Source organism: Poromitra crassiceps (genome assembly GCF_964638095.1).
Source record: "Poromitra crassiceps genome assembly, chromosome: 14".
NCBI lineage: Eukaryota > Metazoa > Chordata > Actinopteri > Beryciformes > Melamphaidae > Poromitra > Poromitra crassiceps.
In genome coordinates, this window is record NC_139633.1 from 22,687,820 (window position 1) to 22,707,641 (window position 19,822).

Sequence of the window (19,822 nt, forward strand, 5' to 3'; positions counted from 1 at the left end):
TCACACTGACCTACAGACAGAAAACATACATCACACTGACCTACAGATGAACAACAGAGCATCACACTGAACTACAGACAAACAACAGACCATCACACTGACCTACAAACAAACAACAGACCATCACACTGACCTACAGACCAACAAGTCTCCTTCAGAAATATATCTAACCGTAGGCCTATTGGCCCTTTCCTTACGAAAGTCAGTTTCTGAAAGACAGCAATATAGACACAGGTGTGGTGCATATTTTAATGATCCAAACCCTGTCACAAGCTAGCTAGCCAGGCTACTTCAGCTGAACAATTTTGCTTTGCATTTTTTTTTAGGATACATGAGTCATGACTATCATCATGATCTGCAGGCAGATGTTCCACAGTGATGCTTGAGCAGTGTGCCTGCCTTTCATCAGACTGCCCTGAAAGACCAGTGGCATTTCCAAATTGTAACTATATAGTGGCAAGTAGACTGATAACACATTTTGGATTACTTTTGTGTTTTTATAATTTGGCTGTTGTGATAGAATCTTTTTTTTTTTTTTAATGTAGGCTAGTTTTTAATTGTAGTAGCCTATTCATAATTTGATAGCCTACATTTGTATGTCTGTTTTATCTGTCCATAATGCAAAAACACTGCTGATTATGGTTTATTCGTGAAATTTATATTAATTTTCTGATTTATTTGAAGAGATTCCCTCAATAAGACATAGCTAATGCTATTCCCATTGCATGCCCAATAAAAGGCTTATGAATCGATATGTGACAAGGGTCCAGCGTGTTTGCTATGGTCTGAAATGACTGTTTAAACCGCGAAAAGTGACATTATGTTGGAAACTTCCCTAATTACAGCCACACGTGATCACTTTGACAGAAGGGAGCGTCGCATGCGCCCTGACTGTATCCTTCCGCTACCAAGCACTAACTCGTTTCTTACAGCTTTTAATGATTGTATCATTTGCTTATGTAATCCATTTTACATAAAACATCTAATATATATAGTTGAAACAATATTAGTTTCAGCTACAATTGCTGGTCTTAATTCAACCGTGGAACTATATGGTCGAGGCGGTGGGATATTTGTTCTAAAATCCCAGCCTGCTCTAGCTTCTTTTTTTCCTTCGGTGGAGGCCATGATGGGAGCTTGAGAGTTCAGCTGGAGAGAGAGAAACGAGAAAAGAAGATGATTCCCCGGGACGGAACTGTCAAACGAATCTGTGCAGATTTGTGATCTTTGTATAGTCAATATACATTCAAGGTGGAGCCTGTCACTTTTTTCACGTGTGTTTTGGGCAATCAGTCGACGACAATGTTGATACGTTAGCAGGCTTTTGGATCAAAAAAGGAGGTAGCATTAGCTATTGTTGCTAGCTAGCTGCGCTTGCTAGCTAGTCAGCTAGCGAGCTAGCTACGTTTGAGTGACTGGATACGGGTTTCGGGAACCGGTGAGTTCTCTCCCCTCGCTGCTGTCAATCACAGCGACTACGATCGAGCCATCGTCTTGGACCGTGTCTGACATCTAAAGGGTTTCCAGAGGACAATTGCATGTGTTTTATTCCGGGGTATTTGCAAGACGAATTCCAGGATTGGCAAAGTCGGGCCTGCACGGAGGAGCAGAGCGAGGCCCGTCTTTATGATCCAGAAGAAGCCATTCTAATCCTATCGACAACCACTGCTAGCTCTGCTAGCTAGCTCGTCTTTGCGAGGACCTGCAAAATTCAGAGAGCAGCGAGCGATCGAGAGCAAAGCCATTGCCTGCGTCAGAAACGATCAGACAGCGAATACTAGAAAACCTTGTTTTCATTATTTTTAAACCATAAAGACTCCTATCACTTGCTACAATGGCTGCGATTATAAAAGAAATGGTCAGCCGGAACAAAAGGAGATATCAGGAGGATGGGTTCGACTTGGACTTAACATGTATCCTTCCCAGTATTCCACAGGACCCAAGGCATCGATTAGTGATGTTTGATATCTGCATTGATTAGTACAACTGCAAGCAAATGTCAACTGTCTACAGCTAGGTAGTTAGCTTCCTTGCTACTTAGCTAACTGGCTAGTTGATCAGACAGCACAGCGTCGCTGTCACCAAGCATGTTTGAAAGATGGTGGATCTGTCAAACGAGCACGCATAAATGTCACAATCATATTATTGTTCGCAACCCGCGCCATTCAGCGGGATCTTGGCGTTTGACGACAGAGCGTTAATTTACCCAGAGGTGGACATTGACAAGGAATAAATATTACTAGCTGGAGGTTGTGAAATTGTCAGTGGTATTACCCAAGTCTCAGCAATCATTTTTAACTCTTTCTCTTTGAAGGCAGGTAGATGGTCTCTGAAAAGGCCTTTAATATATATTTTTGGTCCTATGTCATCATGTACATGTTTGGTGATATCAACTTCAGTATAAGGTGAGTATGTTCTGGTTTATCATGGCAATGTAGAGAAGTAGGAGAACGAACCTTTCAAAAAGACTACAAGGCTGCAGAATAAGACTGTCCCTAATGTAGCCCTCACCTTGCAGAATTATGTTGTGTTGAGTAACCAAATAATGTGATGCTATGTGTCTAATGGATAGCAACTATTTATTTTATTATAAAAATGTCCAGTTCACACCTTACTTTTCCTTTATGTGCACATATTCGCTCTAGGTTCAAGCTTTGCTGTTTTACACACTTCTGCAGGGCTAATTTCTAATCTCTGAACACTGATAGTAGTTGACCTGGTTACATGGTGCAGAATGGCTGGTATACCTGAAGTTGGTACCTGTACTATAGGTGTTAAAACAGATACGCAGCTTGTCTGGTTGGTCATGATGACCAACTAAACACAAAATCTGGTCCAGGACATACTTTGGAGTGGGTCATGGTTATTGCTGTGGCTTTATATTTCAGATTGATGTGCACCTGACCTGATAATGGATCGGGATCAGAAAGCCTTTGTCAGCGATCAACGAGATGATTCCCATAGTTTTGGTGTGAAAAGCTAACTTTGGTGTTTTGCTGCTTAATGGCAAGTGAAGAATTGAAGTATTTATCAAGATTCTTTACTCTCGTTAGTACTGGTACTGTGGTATTAACGTCAGATTAATTGGTTAATGCCTTTATAATTAATAATTTTCTAATTAATGATTTTCTAACATAACAGAAAGCCGCCATCTGCCGATCACCTTGATCCGAGACTGCCACTATAGAAAACTATATAAATAGAAACGACCTATAATCGAGCAGATGGCCATAATGTTGGTGGAAATCTAGATATGGAAATGTGGGCATTGCATTACATTTTTGGCACATGGTTTTGATATGTGGTGAATCGGGTGTCTTTTGTTGGCACTTCAGCGGTTTGTCTCTCCGACAGTTGTGAAGGTATGAAAGGGTGAGCCACACAAAGTGACCATCTCTCTTTGGCTCGGAAGTTGGAAGTTTCCTCTCGTTCAAATTTGGGGCCCTTTTGGACTACCCCCTTTATCATTTTTGGCATGGTGTCTAAAAACAATATGGGCCCTCTGCAGTTATGTAATGCAGTATCACAGTTCTGGGAATTGCCCTTAAAATAGAGTGCCAGCGATCTTGTATCAGCATTGCTGTCTGAGTGCTCTCTCTCTCTCTCTCTCTCGGCCTCTCACCCACCATCTCTCCCTTGCTCTTTTTCTTGACTCCCTCCCAGTCTCTTTCCCTCCCTCCCGCTAACCTGCCCCCTTTCCTGTCCTCCCCCACCCCACCCCCTCCTCTCCCAGCTCTCCCTGCTTCCCACTCTCCCTTTCCCCCCCTCTCTTGCTCTCAGTTGTGGATTTGGCATATGCATCGAGCTGAGGCAGGGCTGGCGTTAGAGAAAAGGCGTGCCTGAAACGTCTTTTCTCTCTCTCTCTCTCCTCCACTCGGAGCTTCCGTCGGGGGGTCCCGCATGTGCGTTTCCTCCCAGCTGCAGAGAGTGAGCCCCCCATGCCCTGGGCCCAAGCTCTCCTGGGAGCACTGGAGCTTTTTAAAAACACTTAGAATAGTCTTGACTGGAATCACTTTGCCTGTAGGTCCAAGGGTTCGAGTAGCCTATTAAAAGGCATAGAAAACTTGCATTTTGCTTCCTAATGAGGTCTTTGAGGCATTAGTGGAAGTTAATGTGATGCAGTGTGTACAGATATGCCCCTATGTCGTGAGCTACAGGGAAGTAGCCAGGCAGTATGCAAATAATGCCATAGATTTGCTACTGGGCTTGTTGAATGAATGCAAACGGGCCTGTGTTGTGTTCCTAAAAGCCTACCTTATGAAAAGGCATTAGGGCAGTTAGTCATCTGACAGCCTTTGCAGGCAGTTATCTGTTGAGTTCAGCCGCGGAATAATGTTTCGTGGAATTGCATCGATCTTAATAGATTTGTCCATACAGTTGACCCCAATCGCCTGAACTGCATTCAGACCCTTTTTTTTTTTTTACCAGCAGTTGTACTGATTAAAACCAGTGGTTCTCAAATGGGGGTCCGGGGACCCCCAGGGGTCGGTGGCACTTTGCCAGGGGGCCCGTGAAAAGTTTTCAGGTAAAAAAAAAAATATATATATATCTATAGATATATCTATCTATAGATATATATCTATATATATATTGCAAAAGCTTCATAGTTCAACGAAAATATTTTATGCTTTAAATCTAAAATGGTTCATGGATTACATTCTAATCTAACAAACCTATCAATGTAAAAGTCGAGCATGTTACCGTGGAAACAGTTAAGCTTAGCCCAAAATCACAAATCAGAATGAGGGGCTCCCCGGTATATTTGTAATATTTGTAATTTGTAAGGGGTCCTTGGCTGAAAAACATTTGAGAACCTCTGGATTCAACCATGCTCCATGTGTTTGTAGCAAAAAAAAAAAAAAAGACAGTTCAGTTCCCTGTGTGTGTGTGTGTGTGCGTGTGCGTGCATACGCTTACATGTGCACACACACGAGCAAAGTTGAACATCGGGGGGACAGTCGGCGTACGCCGTCAGTTTGCCATGTGTCAAATCTTTTTCCGACCGGTTTACGAAAACGATTTGGCTGTGAAAAAGAAGTTACGCTTGAAACGAAAGAGAACCCATCCAATTAGAAATATTCAGCCCTTCTATTTCTGACACGGCGACACAGGAAATGTAAGAAAAGGCTCTGCCCTTTTAGTCGGTGGTTAAAGTGTGGAATCCCACAGCTTGTGTCGACGAGCAGACTTCAGTTACAGGTAGGCGTTTAGAGCCGAGCCTGCAAGACGAGCGTGCCAACTCAATTACGCCTCTCGCTGCAACGCGACACCGATCCGTGCCTTTAAGATCATATATGCATATCACGGAGTAATTGGTTATGACATTTTTGCCCACTGTCCTCCTGCTCACAGATGTAGATCAGAATCAGAAGTAAAGAAAGGCAGATGAGGTGGTGCACGAGCAAAGGTGCTGCCTTCGTGGTCAGTTGGCAAAGCACTGCATTGCCCTTGTGTCTTGTCCACCCCTGAATGTGTCGTACAATCGCAACCGCTGCATTTGAAGGTCTCCCATATTGCATCTTGTCCTCACTATTTATAACAATGTTTTTTTTTTGGTAATCTTTGTGAAAATGTTTTCCGGAGTCTATTCCGTGGAGTGGAGGCCGGCGTTCCTCACGTCGCCTGCATTTCGATCCGGCTTGATATTCTCCTCGGAAAGCGAGATAAGCGATGATCTCAATATAACTTTTGGGCTCTAAAAATAACACGCAGGTCAGGGGAGTGGAGGCTCTCCTAGTGCGGCGGCCACATGTGGGCCCTGGCCGGAGCGGAGGCGCTGTACTCCAGTCCCTCTCTTCTGCCTTGCCGCTCGCAGTCACAGCCATCTGTCACAACACGCACACACAGCACACACACAGACCGATCACAGCCCCTCCTCCGCACTCTTCATCTATCCATAACTGGACAATGACACCCCTCGTATTGACATTGGGCTGGAATGTTTTTCACGCCGCGCTCCCCTTCGTCGACGACGTCGAGTAGTTGCGCTGGAGCGGCCATTTTTGTTTTGAGGCGCAGGCGCACACGCGGTGGAGTTAACGCGTCACGTGGGAAACTAATGTGCAATTTTACAAATGTAACTGTATTCCGTCCATTTTCAGTCTTGTTACATTATGGTTACGCAGACTTGAGTTATTCGTTTGCTGTGTTTTGTGGTGTTCGATATGTTGTCGGGTGCCTTCATAGTGTCTGCATAGGGCTTGCTTTTTCACAGGCATGCAAAACGTCTATGTCCTTGACCCCCTGCCTGAACAGATATCTATCCAAACATCATCGCGATGGGCTTTCCTGCAGAGAGACTGGAAGGCGTGTACAGAAACAATATAGATGATGTTGTACGGTGAGTCGCAGTCTTGTTGCCTCAACTTCCCATATGATTTTGAAGTGCCACGGGTGGACCACGGAAAAGGGAAATAGCCGATGTCCGCAAAAAGAGACGTTTGCATTTCCTTAATTTGCTTCTATAGGCCCACTTGGTCTGATCCGTCTTCTGACTTGCTTTTCATCTCTCTTCCCCCGCCGCAGGTTTCTCGACTCGAAGCATAAAAACCATTACAAAATCTACAACCTGTAAGTGTTTTCCCGCCCAAACGTTCGCACCTGAGCTTGCTGTCTGTTGCCCGAGGAGCTTCCCTCTGTGTTCCCTCGCTGACTTGCGTTTGTTTCTTCCTGTTTCAGCTGCGCAGAAAGACACTACGATGCTGCCAAATTTAACTGCAGAGGTAGGCCGTCTCGCACATGCTACGCTACACACACACACACACACACACACACATTCCCTCTTGTCTCCCATTCTGCCCAACCTGAACGCCGGACAAACGCAAGGTCACTGAAGTCTCTTTCTGAGGGGCGTCTGGGCAGAGACCCGGGTTCACTTACCCGGTTAGCGGTATTTCCGGCTTGGTCAGATGTTCCTACAGACACAATTGGGCCGTGTCTGCAGGTGGGAAGAGGGCGGGGTATGAGTCCTGGTCGCTGCACTAGCGCCTCCTCTGGTCAGTCGGGGTACCTGTTTGTGGGGGTCGGGGATAGCATGATCCTCCCACGCGCTATGTTCTGGTAGTGTAACCCCTCGCTGTCAGATGGAAATTAGCAGCTGGTGACTGCACATGTATCGGAGGAAGCGTGTGCTAGTCTACAGCACTCCCCAGATCGACAGAGGGGGTGGAGCCACAAACGGGACAGCAGGGGGAATTGGCCAAGTACCATTAAGGAGAAAAAACATGAGGTGCCTTATCTCTCCTTTCTGTGACCTCTGACCCCGTCTGCTGCCATCTTCCTCTCTCACCCTCTTCCCCTCTCACCCTCTTCCTCTCTCACCATCTTCCTCTCTCACCCTCTTCCCCTCTCACCCTCTTCCTCGTGCTCCCCTGTGCGGACCTTCTTCTCGCATCAGTTGCACAGTACCCCTTCGAAGACCACAACCCGCCTCAGCTGGAGCTGATCAAGCCGTTTTGCGAAGACCTGGACCAGTGGCTCAGCGAGGACGACAATCACGTGGCGGCCATCCACTGTAAGGCTGGGAAGGGCCGCACCGGAGTGATGATCTGCGCCTATCTCCTCCACCGCCAGAAGTTCCAGGAGCCCCAGGAAGCACTCGACTTCTACGGCGAAGTCCGGACACGGGACAAGAAGGTGAGTCGCTCCGCAAATAGGGGTTGCATATCGTTAGGATTTTAGCCATTCACATTCTGATTCTGCTTATCGATGCCGGTTCTTAACGATTCTGAATTCTGATTCTTTGAGGTGGCGGAGTCCGCCACTCAATATGTTCGGGTGGGAACTGTCTTATTTCAATTATGTTCTGCATGCAAAATTTCTTTAGGAATCAATACGCAGAATCAAAATGAAAATTTCGATTCCTTTGGAATCATCATAATAATTTAACCGGTTCTCGATGCCAAACCCTACTCATCAGGGACGTGTGTGTATATAGTACCACTTTATACTTTAGATCAGTTATTGTGTCCACACAGGAAAGAGGCCATTTGTAGATTATTTTCAGTCCAAATAAAATTGAGTGGTTTTGATGACTTGAGTAGGAAAGGATCCCCTAAGCATTTTGTCGCCGTCTCTTTGCAGGGAGTAACGATCCCCAGCCAGCGTCGCTACGTCTGCTACTACAGCTACCTACTGAAGAATCAGCTGGAGTACAAGCCGGTGGCGCTCCTCTTCCACAAAATGGTGTTCGAGACTCTCCCCATGTTCAGCGGGGGCACCTGCAGTGAGTCACACACACACACACACACTCCTGTTCAACTTTTTCACTCCGGCTAGGGCGTAGGCACGCACAGCACAGCGCTGTTCAAATGCAACGCGAGCACAGCAGGGCTCCACCCACGCTACAGTTTAAGCACTATGGAACAGGTCATCCTCGAGTCGTCACTCTGCCAACGTTCTGAAACCATATCAAACGGGACTGATTCCACTGTATTGTTGTATTATAGTTACCTAAATTCCCTGTTTCGCCTCTTTCTACAAAGCTACGTTTTAACCTGGTTTTTAGCCTGGGTGAAGCATTGGGGGGGGGGGGGGGGGGGGGGTTTCACAATGTTAATAGGGCTGTAGCAACCCTGTTTTGGGTTCGTTGACACCCCTCGCTGAACAAAAAGCACATGCATTGCACACAGAAATCGCCTGTGTATAAATTGAGTAGCCTAGCAAGCAAGCTACACATTCTCTGAAAAGTCAGGCAAGGAAGTATTTAACCTGTCAAGTTACCCTCATTGGGTGCTCAGGAGGAGCATATCTGTTCAGAGTGGGGCTCTGTGTGTGTGTGTGCGCGCGTTTGTTCGTTCATTTTCTGGTGTGCGATGCTTTTTTGTGCACCGCTTAGAGGAATGACAGTGTGCTTTCTTTAGTCAAAGCCCTGCAGAAGTGAAATGCAGCGTGCACCTGTACACCAGGCATTACAGTAGAAGTCAAACGAGTTCCGGGGGTGGAGATTTGAACCCACAACCTTCTCGCTGTGAGGCAACAGTGCTAACCACTGAGCCACCGTGCCACCCCGTCAACCAACTCGACGTGCATCGACCAACTCAAGGCTGGCGTGCTCTACATCAACATACCACAAAGGAGCTAGTGATTGTTTTCGCCTAACTCTGTTGGCTTGTAAGGCAACGCATACATTCAATATCTTTTCAGTGATTCTCTTTAGCTACAGTAACACTGTGCTACCACAGCACTTTGGTGTGAACAGGTGGGGTTTTTCAAGCCGCAGCAGTTTCACTCCCTCAGATCATGCAGATTTACATATTACAGCATGTTTATGACTTTAGCCTGAGCGCTATGACTTGGTTGTCAAATGATTTGTATTCAATCAGGGGCAGTTGATATCTCTGGTTTCATTGGCAGAGTGACGCAGACAAACAAATCGGTCCCACCGTTTGCTTGATCCTACATTGGGATGCTCCAATCAAGACCAAAAATCAGTTGTCTATAGATAAGATATGATTCAAATTTATTGACCCCCCCCCCCCCCCCCCTCACATGGGATGTGTGGTTGGAGCTGGGTACAATTTCCAAACGGATAACTCCTGATTTTCACATTTCACTGATCTTATAAAGTAATTCGACCTCATAATCGGTATCCTCCATTTCTCCGAATCGTAATTCGGTGCGTGTATTTCTGTGCATTTTTCCGATCACAAACTGTTCCACAGTGGTTTCCTCAGAGATACATGGTGCTCCATCTGATGTTAGTCTGAGGTGGAGAGAAATGAAATAATCTTGATTCCTGCTCTAATGTGTCTGAGTCACAGAATACGTGTGCAACCTGAATGTCTATTTGAAACTGCTGTCTGTCCTCTACTTGCTCGATATTTCTGTGACCTTCTCACCCCTAACACCTGACTGTGCTAAACTGCCCTGACTGCATTGATAACCTTCTCTTTCTGTCTAACTCCTCCTTACAAGGCCCTATTCTGAGTTTGACGTCTCTCTCTCGACATACACACACACACACACACACACACACACACACACACACACACACACACCACTTGTTTCTAGCTTCAGATCATTCTTAGCCCACCACAGCAATAAAAAAAAAGGCCTATTTGGAACACAAGCCAATTTGTTGATAACAATATCCGTTGTGATGATCAGACATGACAGTTTGCTAAATTCCCCCAGGACAAATCCTGTTGATGTGGTTGTTTGAGGTTCTCTGCAGTCTCAAGTTCCTTCTTTCTCCTTCCACCTTTTGAATTTGTGTATCTTAGAAGACACCAAGTCCCCTTTTGGACCGGAGTGAAAATGTCCATCTCTCCACGTTTGTTGTCTTTAAGTTGTGTGTGGATGCAACGTGGACATACTTGCTGTGTGTATACGTATAATGTGTAGAGCTCTGTGTGTGTGTGTGTGTGTGTGTGTGTGTGTGTGTGCGCCTGCTGTGCTGTCAAGCGCCCCCTACAGGCCAGCCGTGGCCCGTTTGTGATGATCTCCTTCTCTCTCTCTAAAGGGGACAGTACCGTTAAAAACAGGAGCGAGCCAACCCCTCAGGGCTTCAAGAAAGGGAATTGGCATTGGGGTAAATGAGCCTTTCATCCATTATTATTTCACTCGTTTGCTTTCATGTTGGCCCCAGAGAGCCACCAGCCAGGACCAGTGTTACGGTAGCCATGTTGGCCCCCAGAGAGCCACCAGCCAGGACCAGTGTTACGGTAGCCATGTTGGCCCCCAGAGAGCCACCAGCCAGGACCAGTGTACGCTAGAGATGTTGCCTTGCAGGGTAAGAATAGCTTACCCCAAGAAGACCTGCACAATTCTTATAGATGCAACGTGTTGCGTTGGTCTCGGACCAAGGCCGTGACTGTCTGTCAGAATAGGGTCCTATGTCTTTGGTTCTGGGTCTCTTTGGGTGTTATATTTGTGGTCTGTTACTTTCCCTTTTTCTCCTCCCTTAATTTTGAGACCATACCACTTTCTTTTCATTGAGGGGTGTTTTGCTTTTCCCCCCCTGTCCAACTCATGATAATAACACTGGTATCCTGTCTTGCTCTCTGGTTCACCCCCTGCTCCTCTATCACTTTTGTTTGGTCTCTTTCTTCTTTCTCTCTCCCTTCACAACCTCTCACAAACTTTGCCCCATGCAACGTTGACACTTTTGCAGATCCCCAATTTGTGGTCTACCAACTCAAAGTCAAGATCCACACCTCCAACCCGGCTCACACACGGCGCGAGGACAAGCACATGTTTTTCGAATTCCCCCAGCCGCTGCCCGTTTGTGGAGACATCAAGGTGGAGTTCTTCCACAAGCTAAATAAGATGATGAAGAAGGTTGGTGGTTTGTGTGTGTTATACTTGTTATATACAGTACTTGTGCTGCTACTCTGTGTCCTGTGGGGCTAGGGCTGCAACTAATAACTATCATTTTCGTTGTCAGTCGATGAATCGATCAATTATTTTCGGGATGAATCAATTGGTTGTTCGATAATATTTTCGTAAATCCCAAGATGATGTCCTCAAATGTGTTTTGTCCACAACCTAAAGATATTCAGTTTACTGTCATAGAGGAGTAAAGAAACTAGAAAATATTCACATTTATGAATGCTGGAATCAGACACGTGCTAGATTCCTAGGGTGGAGACTGGAGATGATGCGCCATGGCTGCAGTTGTAAATCGTGACTGACAAGACAGACCGACACCGACCGACCACCCACCTAGGCACCATCGTGCAACTCGGCTCACATTTGCATCACATTTGCTCGAGTGACATCACAATTGCCTGAGTGACATCACAGTTGCGCAAATATAGTTAGTTACTAGTGCTACGCTTGCTTGATTCCTAGGTGAGCCCGCGCTGCAGCTCACCAAGTTGGCCCTGCAGCTTGCATAATGCAGGGTTAATGCAGAGCTCGGCCTCTGGCCCATGGAGCTTACTATCACCTATGACATCATCAGTGATGTCATAATATGATATGCTCTTATGACATCACTGATGATGTCACAATGGCTATGACTTCATCAGTGGGACAAAAATTGGAACAGACAGACAGAGATTGCCCACTTGCCCCTTTTTATATAAACAAATGAATAAAGACAAGATGCCATTGAACGTCATTTGATTGGTTACCTGCTGTTGTGTTGTTTCAGTGATTGAGACCAGAAACTCTGAATGTTTCTTCATATCTTTCATCCGTCCTTCTCATGACATCTCCGCACGTCTGCTCTCTTCCCTCCAGGACAAAATGTTTCACTTTTGGGTGAACACCTTTTTCATCCCTGGACCAGAGGAGAGCGGGGAGAAGGTGGAGAACGGGACGGTGGTGAACGACGTGGACAGCCTGGCCAGCCAGCAGACCGGACCGGGCCAGGGACCGCCGCAGAGCGCCGAGCGCAGGGACAGCGACAGGGACTACCTCATCCTGGCGCTCACTAAGAACGACTTGGACAAGGCCAACAAAGACAAAGCTAATCGCTACTTCTCGCCAAACTTCAAGGTGAGCATGGGCAGATGCAGACAGGATGTACTACTTCAGGTTTTAGTTGGAGAAAAGGATTGCTAGTTCTAATTAAATTTAATAATTTGCTGTCAAATCCAATAGAATATTGTACTGATTTTCTTTTCTACCCATGATTTTCCCCCGCCTACATTACTCTCATGGAGGGTGACGAAATCAGTCATTTTAAAGCTGGAATCTGGGACTTTCCCATTTAATAAGTCATTTTATCCATCTGGACTGTAGAGTCAGCTTACACAATACCATTTGGCAGTGTTAGCACGGTTGGAGATACTGGCCATAGACTACTATTGAAATGTGCACCGGGTAGGACGAATATCTTTTAGCTATCCAGCTAACATTAGCCAACACAGGTTAGCTGCGCTGGGTAGCTGATTGCTGCTCTGTCGTGAGATAGTTGGCATACTAGCCAACCCAAAAACGTTACATTGAAAATAATTTTTGGCCAACCTGACCCTGTACAGCACAACGCGTCATACTCTGAAAGCCACACCCACCAGGGGGGGAAATGCATGTAGTGGCCAAAATCCATGGGTCACACTGGAATCACCCTTTATACATCGCCCCTACTTTTCCATACATGTAACAATCACACACAAAAAACGTACTTTCCTTCAAAGGCGAGCTGAAGTCACATTTCCACGATACTGTATGTGATTCCTTATCATCACTTATTCTGAGTGAAACAGGGTAGAGAGGCGGGACATAGCGTGTGGAGGAGTTTGATTTGACCTTTGGAAAGTGGGCGTGTCTGAGGTGAGGGACTGGACTGACTGAATGTGAGGCAAGTGCTGCCCTGCCCATGCCTCTGAGCAGAGGGAGTCAGCAGTCCACTAAATCAGTGCTTCTCAACCTTTTTGAGACGCGACCCCCCCCCCCCTTCATCACTACCCAACCTAACGACGGTGTGCACGCATTCACACACTGATTTCACTCACTAACTGAAATTGTTGTTATAGTTTATATAGCTTTATAATACATTAAACCATTGGTATGGGAGATTTAATCATCATGGGAGAAAAATAATTTCTTTTATTTTCTTATTTCTCTTTTGACAATCCAAAATAATCTTGCGACCCCCCCCTGGGGCGTCCCGACCCCCAGGTTGAGAACCACTGCACTAAATAATTAATTTTACCTGACAAATATGACATGTTTCAATAACAGTCTGTTACAAACACAGTATAGGCAATGTAAATGCAGCCCTGTGGACTGCGTAATCGCTGGTTGGTTCACTGCGCCAAGCCGCAGAGGACCAGGCGGTTGGCTCCGCCCTGGTGGATAGCCGCCGCCTCCCCAAGGTGGAGTGCTGGCTGCCGGTCTAGAAACGTGCGACGAGCCGCAGGAAATGGTGATATTCCTGGAATGCGAGTTAACAAGCCAATTACATGTCATTTGCATCTACCTTACATGAAGACATTACCGTTCGTTTTATTTTGTATGTTACATAAATGACTTATTGGCTAAGTATATTAACCTTTATGGGCTAGCAAAGTCTGCCTATGTAGACACGACAGTTGCCTGTGTCGGCGCAATTTCGGCTCGCCTGCCAGATCGGCTCTGGCACGCGTTGTGATTGGCTGTACATCGGGCACGTGCGATTAACATGGGCAAAATGTCCGACAGTTTAGCGAGCTAAGCTACTAACGTTGATGATACTGATACTGATGAACATTAAAATATGAATCGTACAAACATTTAATGACCATGATTCAAATGTACAGGGCCATTTCTCATAAACATGAGCCTTTGAAAATTCATGTTGTGAGGGTTTACCTTCATCTGTAGCCGTGGACCCCGAGCACATCCGGTAGGGCGAGCCGATGTCGTAGGGCGAGTAGATCCGGGTACCTACACCTGCTCGGAATTTTCTCCTAGCCATCAAGATTGATTGACAGCTGTCGTGTCACGATATTAGTGGTTGAAATTGGGTTTAAATTGGATGGTACTAGCTGATGTAAGCACACTTTAGTTTTCGTTATGAATGAAGACAACATGGTTGACTTTTGTTATGTTATGTGATTTTCTTTTTAGCATACATTGTTAATAGGTGTTAATAGGTGTGCACTCTATGACCAGGGATGTGATTTTAAAATAGTTAAAAAATCATTTTTCATTTCAGCTCGACTTTAAAGCCACGGTCACGACAGGCTGTTTGTGTTTTTAAATATTGCTTAGTTTGCAATACAGAGGGGTTTTTGTCATGTTCGAGCCTGTCTTTTCTCTTCTTCCTCTATGTATTGTGTACTTCCGGATTTCCACCAATAGCTACAGCAGAGAGGGCGCTGTTCCCGCGCGAATCTGAGACTGCATTGAGAATCAAGCTAGTCTCTGTTGAGGCTACATCTTTTGGCTTGGTGTTTCTGTTCTGCAGCTTATAAAGGCTTAGCTTGGAATTCTTTAGCTCAGGGGTGTCCAAACTTTTTGGAATGGTGGCCAGATTAGATAATGTGAAAATAGCTGGGGGCCAGCTGCTTCTCGCATCATATGGGTTATAAAAAAAAAAACATACAATACAATTGTACTCTAAGGATTTTGTTTGCCTTCTGAAAACATTAGTTCCACCTGCGTTGTTCCTACTTGGTGCTTGTCTACAAACTGTATGATAGCGCTGTCATCGTTAGGTGAACGGAAAGAAAAACGCAACGTGAACTTGCTTCATTAACCGATACTGTGTGGAGGGCCACAGATCGTATATTTTGAGAGAGAACCTGCGGGTCATTTAAAATCAGTCCCCGCAGGCCGGACTTTGGACATGCCTGCTTTAGCTTGTTGGTACAGTAGTGTATCCCACCACAGCTTTTAGGAATTCTTGGGTTTGGTCGCAAACGGAAATGACACGGAGGCACCTTCACACTATACTAGTCAATGACGAGCGATGGTTTGTTCTCCCATCCGAGGTGGGGTTTGGACTTAATTGTGCTCTGTCTCTATTCTTAGCAGCGACAATGTAGCTTATTGCCTAGTTTCATTACAATCACTGAAAGACAACTTACCTGGTCCATGGAAGACATTCTTCTAGTGAGGGAGCTATTTACTGTTGAACTGATTACTTGTAATTGATAATAATTTATAATAAATTTGTGGTTGCCTGGTTGTAGCCCAAACTTAATTTCAAATACTTCACACTACCCGAGGGGGGAGGGAGACAAATCGGGAAAAGCCTGTATTTCAGCTCTGAAGTCATGAATTCCTTGCATAGGCTGATGTCCGCCCTTGTCATTTTGCTCTTTCAGGTGAAGTTGTATTTCACGAAAACCGTGGAGGATTCGAATTCTGAGGCAAGCACTTCGACATCCGTCACTCCGGACGTTAGCGACAATGAGCCAGACCATTATCGATATTCCGACACCACTGACTCTGATCCGGAAAATGAACCCTTTGACGAGGAGCAGCACACGCAGATCACGAAAGTGTGAACTCTTTTTAACAGGAAGAGAAGAAAATATACAACCATGAAAAAAGGAGAAAACTTGAATATAAACTCAAAAGAAGAACCTTTGTCCCTTCCCTCCCCCAGACGGCAATAGAATATCATCATGTCAAAATGCCAATTTTAGGGAAAAAAAAGATGAGAAATCCTGACCAATATATTGTTTTTATTATTCTTTTTTCTTTGGCACAGCCGTGTACCATGTGCGAGGTATCGACACTGTTGCCCCGTGGGAAAAGGTGCTGTAGCTCTAAAGATGTGTTTATATATATATACATACGCATATGTATATACATATATACATGCATATATAAACAAACTTTTTTTGTGTCAAAGACAATGGAAAAGAGTACCACAATCAGGAGACGGGAGTTGAAGTGTGGGAGAAGTTAGAATGATATACTAGGACTATGCTGCTCCTTCTCCTGTCTAAACCAAGGCCAGTGCTCCAGTCACTTTGTTTCTCTCCCTCTCTTCTCCTCTGCACCCCCTTCTCCTCTCATCCTCTCCTCTCATCTTCTCTCCCTCCCTCCCTCCTCCCTCCCTCCCCTCCTCCCTCCCTCTCCCCCTTTACTGTGAATGCTTCTCGTGCTCTTTGCAGGCTGTCTCACGTGACTTTTGGCCTTTTGTGCAGTGCAAACTGCATGCGGGCAGTGGGCTGGGGGTGGGCGGGGTTCTGAAGAGGCTGTGATGATGTCTAAAGCATTGCCATTCCTTTTCCCACTGTGTATACGTTAAATTATGCAGAACAAGGCATCCCATGTAATTGTCAATGTTTTTTTATCCTAAGATAATAAAAATATAATACACGAAACAGCAGGGCGATGTCAACACTACATTTAAAGGACAATGGTGGTGTGTGTGCATGTATTGGAATTGGCGTCCATCCCTAATAAATGTATGCAATGTTGTCTTTTCTTAAAGAAACCGGCGTTGAGGTGTGTCTTCTGCGTGGGGTTTCCCCCCGATGCTTTTGAGTCATAAAGGGCATTCTGGTGTGCTCAGGCAATTACATCACAGGTTTATGTAATAGTCCCGTTGTCGTTTGCAGCTATGAAAATGAATCCTACTGTGTACGATTTAATATGCGGTTGCAAAGTCATCCGATGGTGATCACAGCACAGCTGTTGCTTTTCAGCAATGTGTTTTTGGCTTGAGAGCGTTACTTTCAGATGAAGCCTTCAGTAGAAGTGATGGCACCCAGACCCCCGGTGTTTGAATTGTGCACAAATGAGTGAGTGTATTGAGCGAGTGAAGGTTGCAGCTAGATGTGCATCATGAGCTCTGCGCTGGCTTTGTGTGATAAAAGCTGTAAAGCAGGTTGCTGTTGCAGGTAGATGTGCATCATGAGCTCTGTGCTGGCTTGATGATGTGATAAATGCTGTAAAGCAGGTTGCTGTTGTAGGTAGATGTGCATCATGAGCTCTGCGCTGGCTTGATGTGATAAATGTTGGTAAGCAGGTTGCTGTTGTAGGTAGATGTGCATCATGAGCTCTGCGCTGGCTTGATGTGATAAAAGCTGTAAAGCAGGTTGCTGTTGTAGGTAGATGTGCATCATGAGCTCTGTGCTGGCTTGATGTGATAAATGCTGTACAGCAGGTTGCTGTGCATCATGAGCTCAGCGCTGGCTTGATGTGATAAAAGCTGTAAAGCAGGTTGCTGTTGCAAGTAGATGTGCATCATGATCTCTGCTGGCTTGATGTGATAAAAGCTGTAAAGCAGGTTGCTGTTGCAGGTAGATGTGCATCATGAGCTCTGCGCTTGATGTGATAAAAGCTGTAAAGCAGGTTGCTGTTGCAGGTAGATGTGCATCATGAGCTCTGCGCTTGATGTGATAAAAGCTGTAAAGCAGGTTGCTGTTGCAGGTAGATGTGCATCATGAGCTCTGCGCTGGCTTGATGTGATAAATGCTGTAAAGCAGGTTGCTGTTGTAGCTGCTGGCTTGATGTGATAAATGCTCTAAAGCAGGTTGCTGTTGCAGGTAGATGTGCATCATGAGCTCAGTGCTGGCTTGATGATGTGATAAATGCTCTAAAGCAGGTTGCTGTTGCAGGTAGATGTGCATCATGAGCTCAGCGCTGGCTTGATGATGTGATAAATGCTGTAAAGCAGGTTGCTGTTGCAGCTGCTGGCTTGATGTGATAAAAGCTGTAAAGCAGGTTGCTGTTGCAGTTGCTGGCTTGAGGTGATAAATGCTGTAAAGCAGGTTGCTGTTGTAGCTGCTGGCTTGAGGTGATAAATGCTGTAAAGCAGGTTGTGTTGCAGGTAGATGTGCATCATAAGCTCAGCGCTGGCTTGATGATGTGATAAATGCAGTAAAGCAGGTTGCTGTTGCAGCTGCTGGCTTGATGTTTTAAAATGCTGTAAAGCAGGGTGCTGTTGCAGCTGCTGGAGCCATGTTAGCAGTAACTTCCTGCTTTAAAGGTCAGCACTACAAATAGAGGGCGGGGCCTGAGGTGGGGAAGTGAGGAAGGCGGAGCCAGGGATTATTATTAATAAAGTACACTGAGGGCAAAGAGCCCACTTTGGAGAGTTCAAACAAAGAACATTAACTTGAGCAGTGGCTGAGTTTGTACATTTATGGCGTTGCACTTGGATCAGTGCGACAGGGTGACTGTAAATCTGCAGGCAATTTTGTGCTGTCATCCCTTGGTGGAGAGGCTATATACAGCCAAGAGAAACCAAATGCTAAATACTGATAGTTCATGTTCATGTTGAAGCACTTGGTTTTTGGTCATAAAACTGGCTCCTATAGATAGTTGACAGTTAAAAGAGCGAGGCTGGGTTGGGTTCAGTTAAGACAAGTAAACTTGCACTTCACACAATGGAGCTTTCCTTCTGCATTATATATATATTTATATATATATACTTTTTTTTCCTTCTTTTTTTCTTTTTTCTTCAGTGTGGGAATTTAGCCAGGGGCAAGGGCAAAAATGCCCCTAAAAACCATGATCCAGGGGCAAAAATATTTTGATAATTTAATTTCCATTAAATTAATTTAATTTCCATCTCTAACCCACACTCAGCACCTGCAAGCTGGTTGCCAGAAGTTGATGATGAAGAACACACTGACACAAACAGCATTGCCGTTTACACTACGCTTTAACAACTTTATGTAATAATTCGTATTTTTTAAAGTGCCCCCAAAATTTTGTAAATGCCCCCAGTTTGCAAAGGATACCCCCAAAATATTTTTTAAATTTCCTTCACTGATATAAATAAATATATACATATATATATATATTTATATATGCAGTGCATATTTTATCAATCAGATCTTTCCTTACTTTGAGACAGCCGAGCAATCTGAGAGATCAACGGCACATTCCACTTCTTGAAACGATGAAGTCAAATGTGAATTGAGCCAAACCCTGGTAAAGACATTCACACTTATTTGTGAGACAATATCGGCCTGACTTCATACCAAACCGCCAGCGTTGCATGCTGTCGGGTCCAGAGGCGTAGTGCAGACGACATGAGAGGAGGGACGCATCCCCAAATCAAACTAACAGGATTAACGACCATGTCACTGTGATAGGAGACGGGGAGTGGCAAGACCCCCTAAAGCATGGCGCAAAGTCCCCGTATAATAAAATAAAATATATGAATTTTAATATATATACATTATACAGTATATATGAAAAAAGTGTTCTACCCCCGAGGCAGTCAGTCACATAATCCCCTTCTGCTCTATGAAGACTTGGTCCCTGGTCCTCTTGTGTTGATGGAGACATCAAAGCCAGCCAGCGTGCTGACGAATGAGACGGGCAACAGTCGCAACGGCCTGACTGTAATTGGCTGTGCTGAGAAGGAGGCGAGAGAGAGACTGGTAGATGAATAATGGATGTGCTGTGCTGGCTTGTGTGAGAGACCAGAGAGATGCCTTTGCTCTCCACAGGCAGGCGAGACTGAAATGAATGAAGA

At 45.2% G+C, this 19,822-nt stretch overlaps 1 protein-coding gene across 2 annotated transcripts; it reads left to right on the forward strand.

Moving 5' to 3' along the window:
- The first annotated feature begins 1,129 nt into the window (after positions 1 to 1,129).
- Positions 1,130 to 16,640, forward strand: LOC310789280 (phosphatidylinositol 3,4,5-trisphosphate 3-phosphatase and dual-specificity protein phosphatase PTEN). Of its 2 annotated transcripts, XM_083650885.1 has the most exons (10): positions 1,130 to 1,913; positions 6,256 to 6,340; positions 6,526 to 6,570; positions 6,679 to 6,722; positions 7,397 to 7,635; positions 8,083 to 8,224; positions 10,463 to 10,531; positions 11,114 to 11,280; positions 12,187 to 12,444; positions 15,702 to 16,640. In XM_083650885.1, exons 1-10 carry the CDS (start codon positions 1,835 to 1,837, stop codon positions 15,882 to 15,884), a joined length of 1,311 nt encoding a protein of 436 aa, XP_083507011.1. In that variant the 5' UTR covers positions 1,130 to 1,834; the 3' UTR covers positions 15,885 to 16,640. The 2 variants fall into 2 exon arrangements, with proteins under 2 accessions (XP_083507011.1, XP_083507012.1); XM_083650886.1 differs by lacking the exon at positions 10,463 to 10,531 and having other exon boundaries at positions 15,702 to 16,639.
- Positions 16,641 to 19,822: the final 3,182 nt, after the last annotated feature.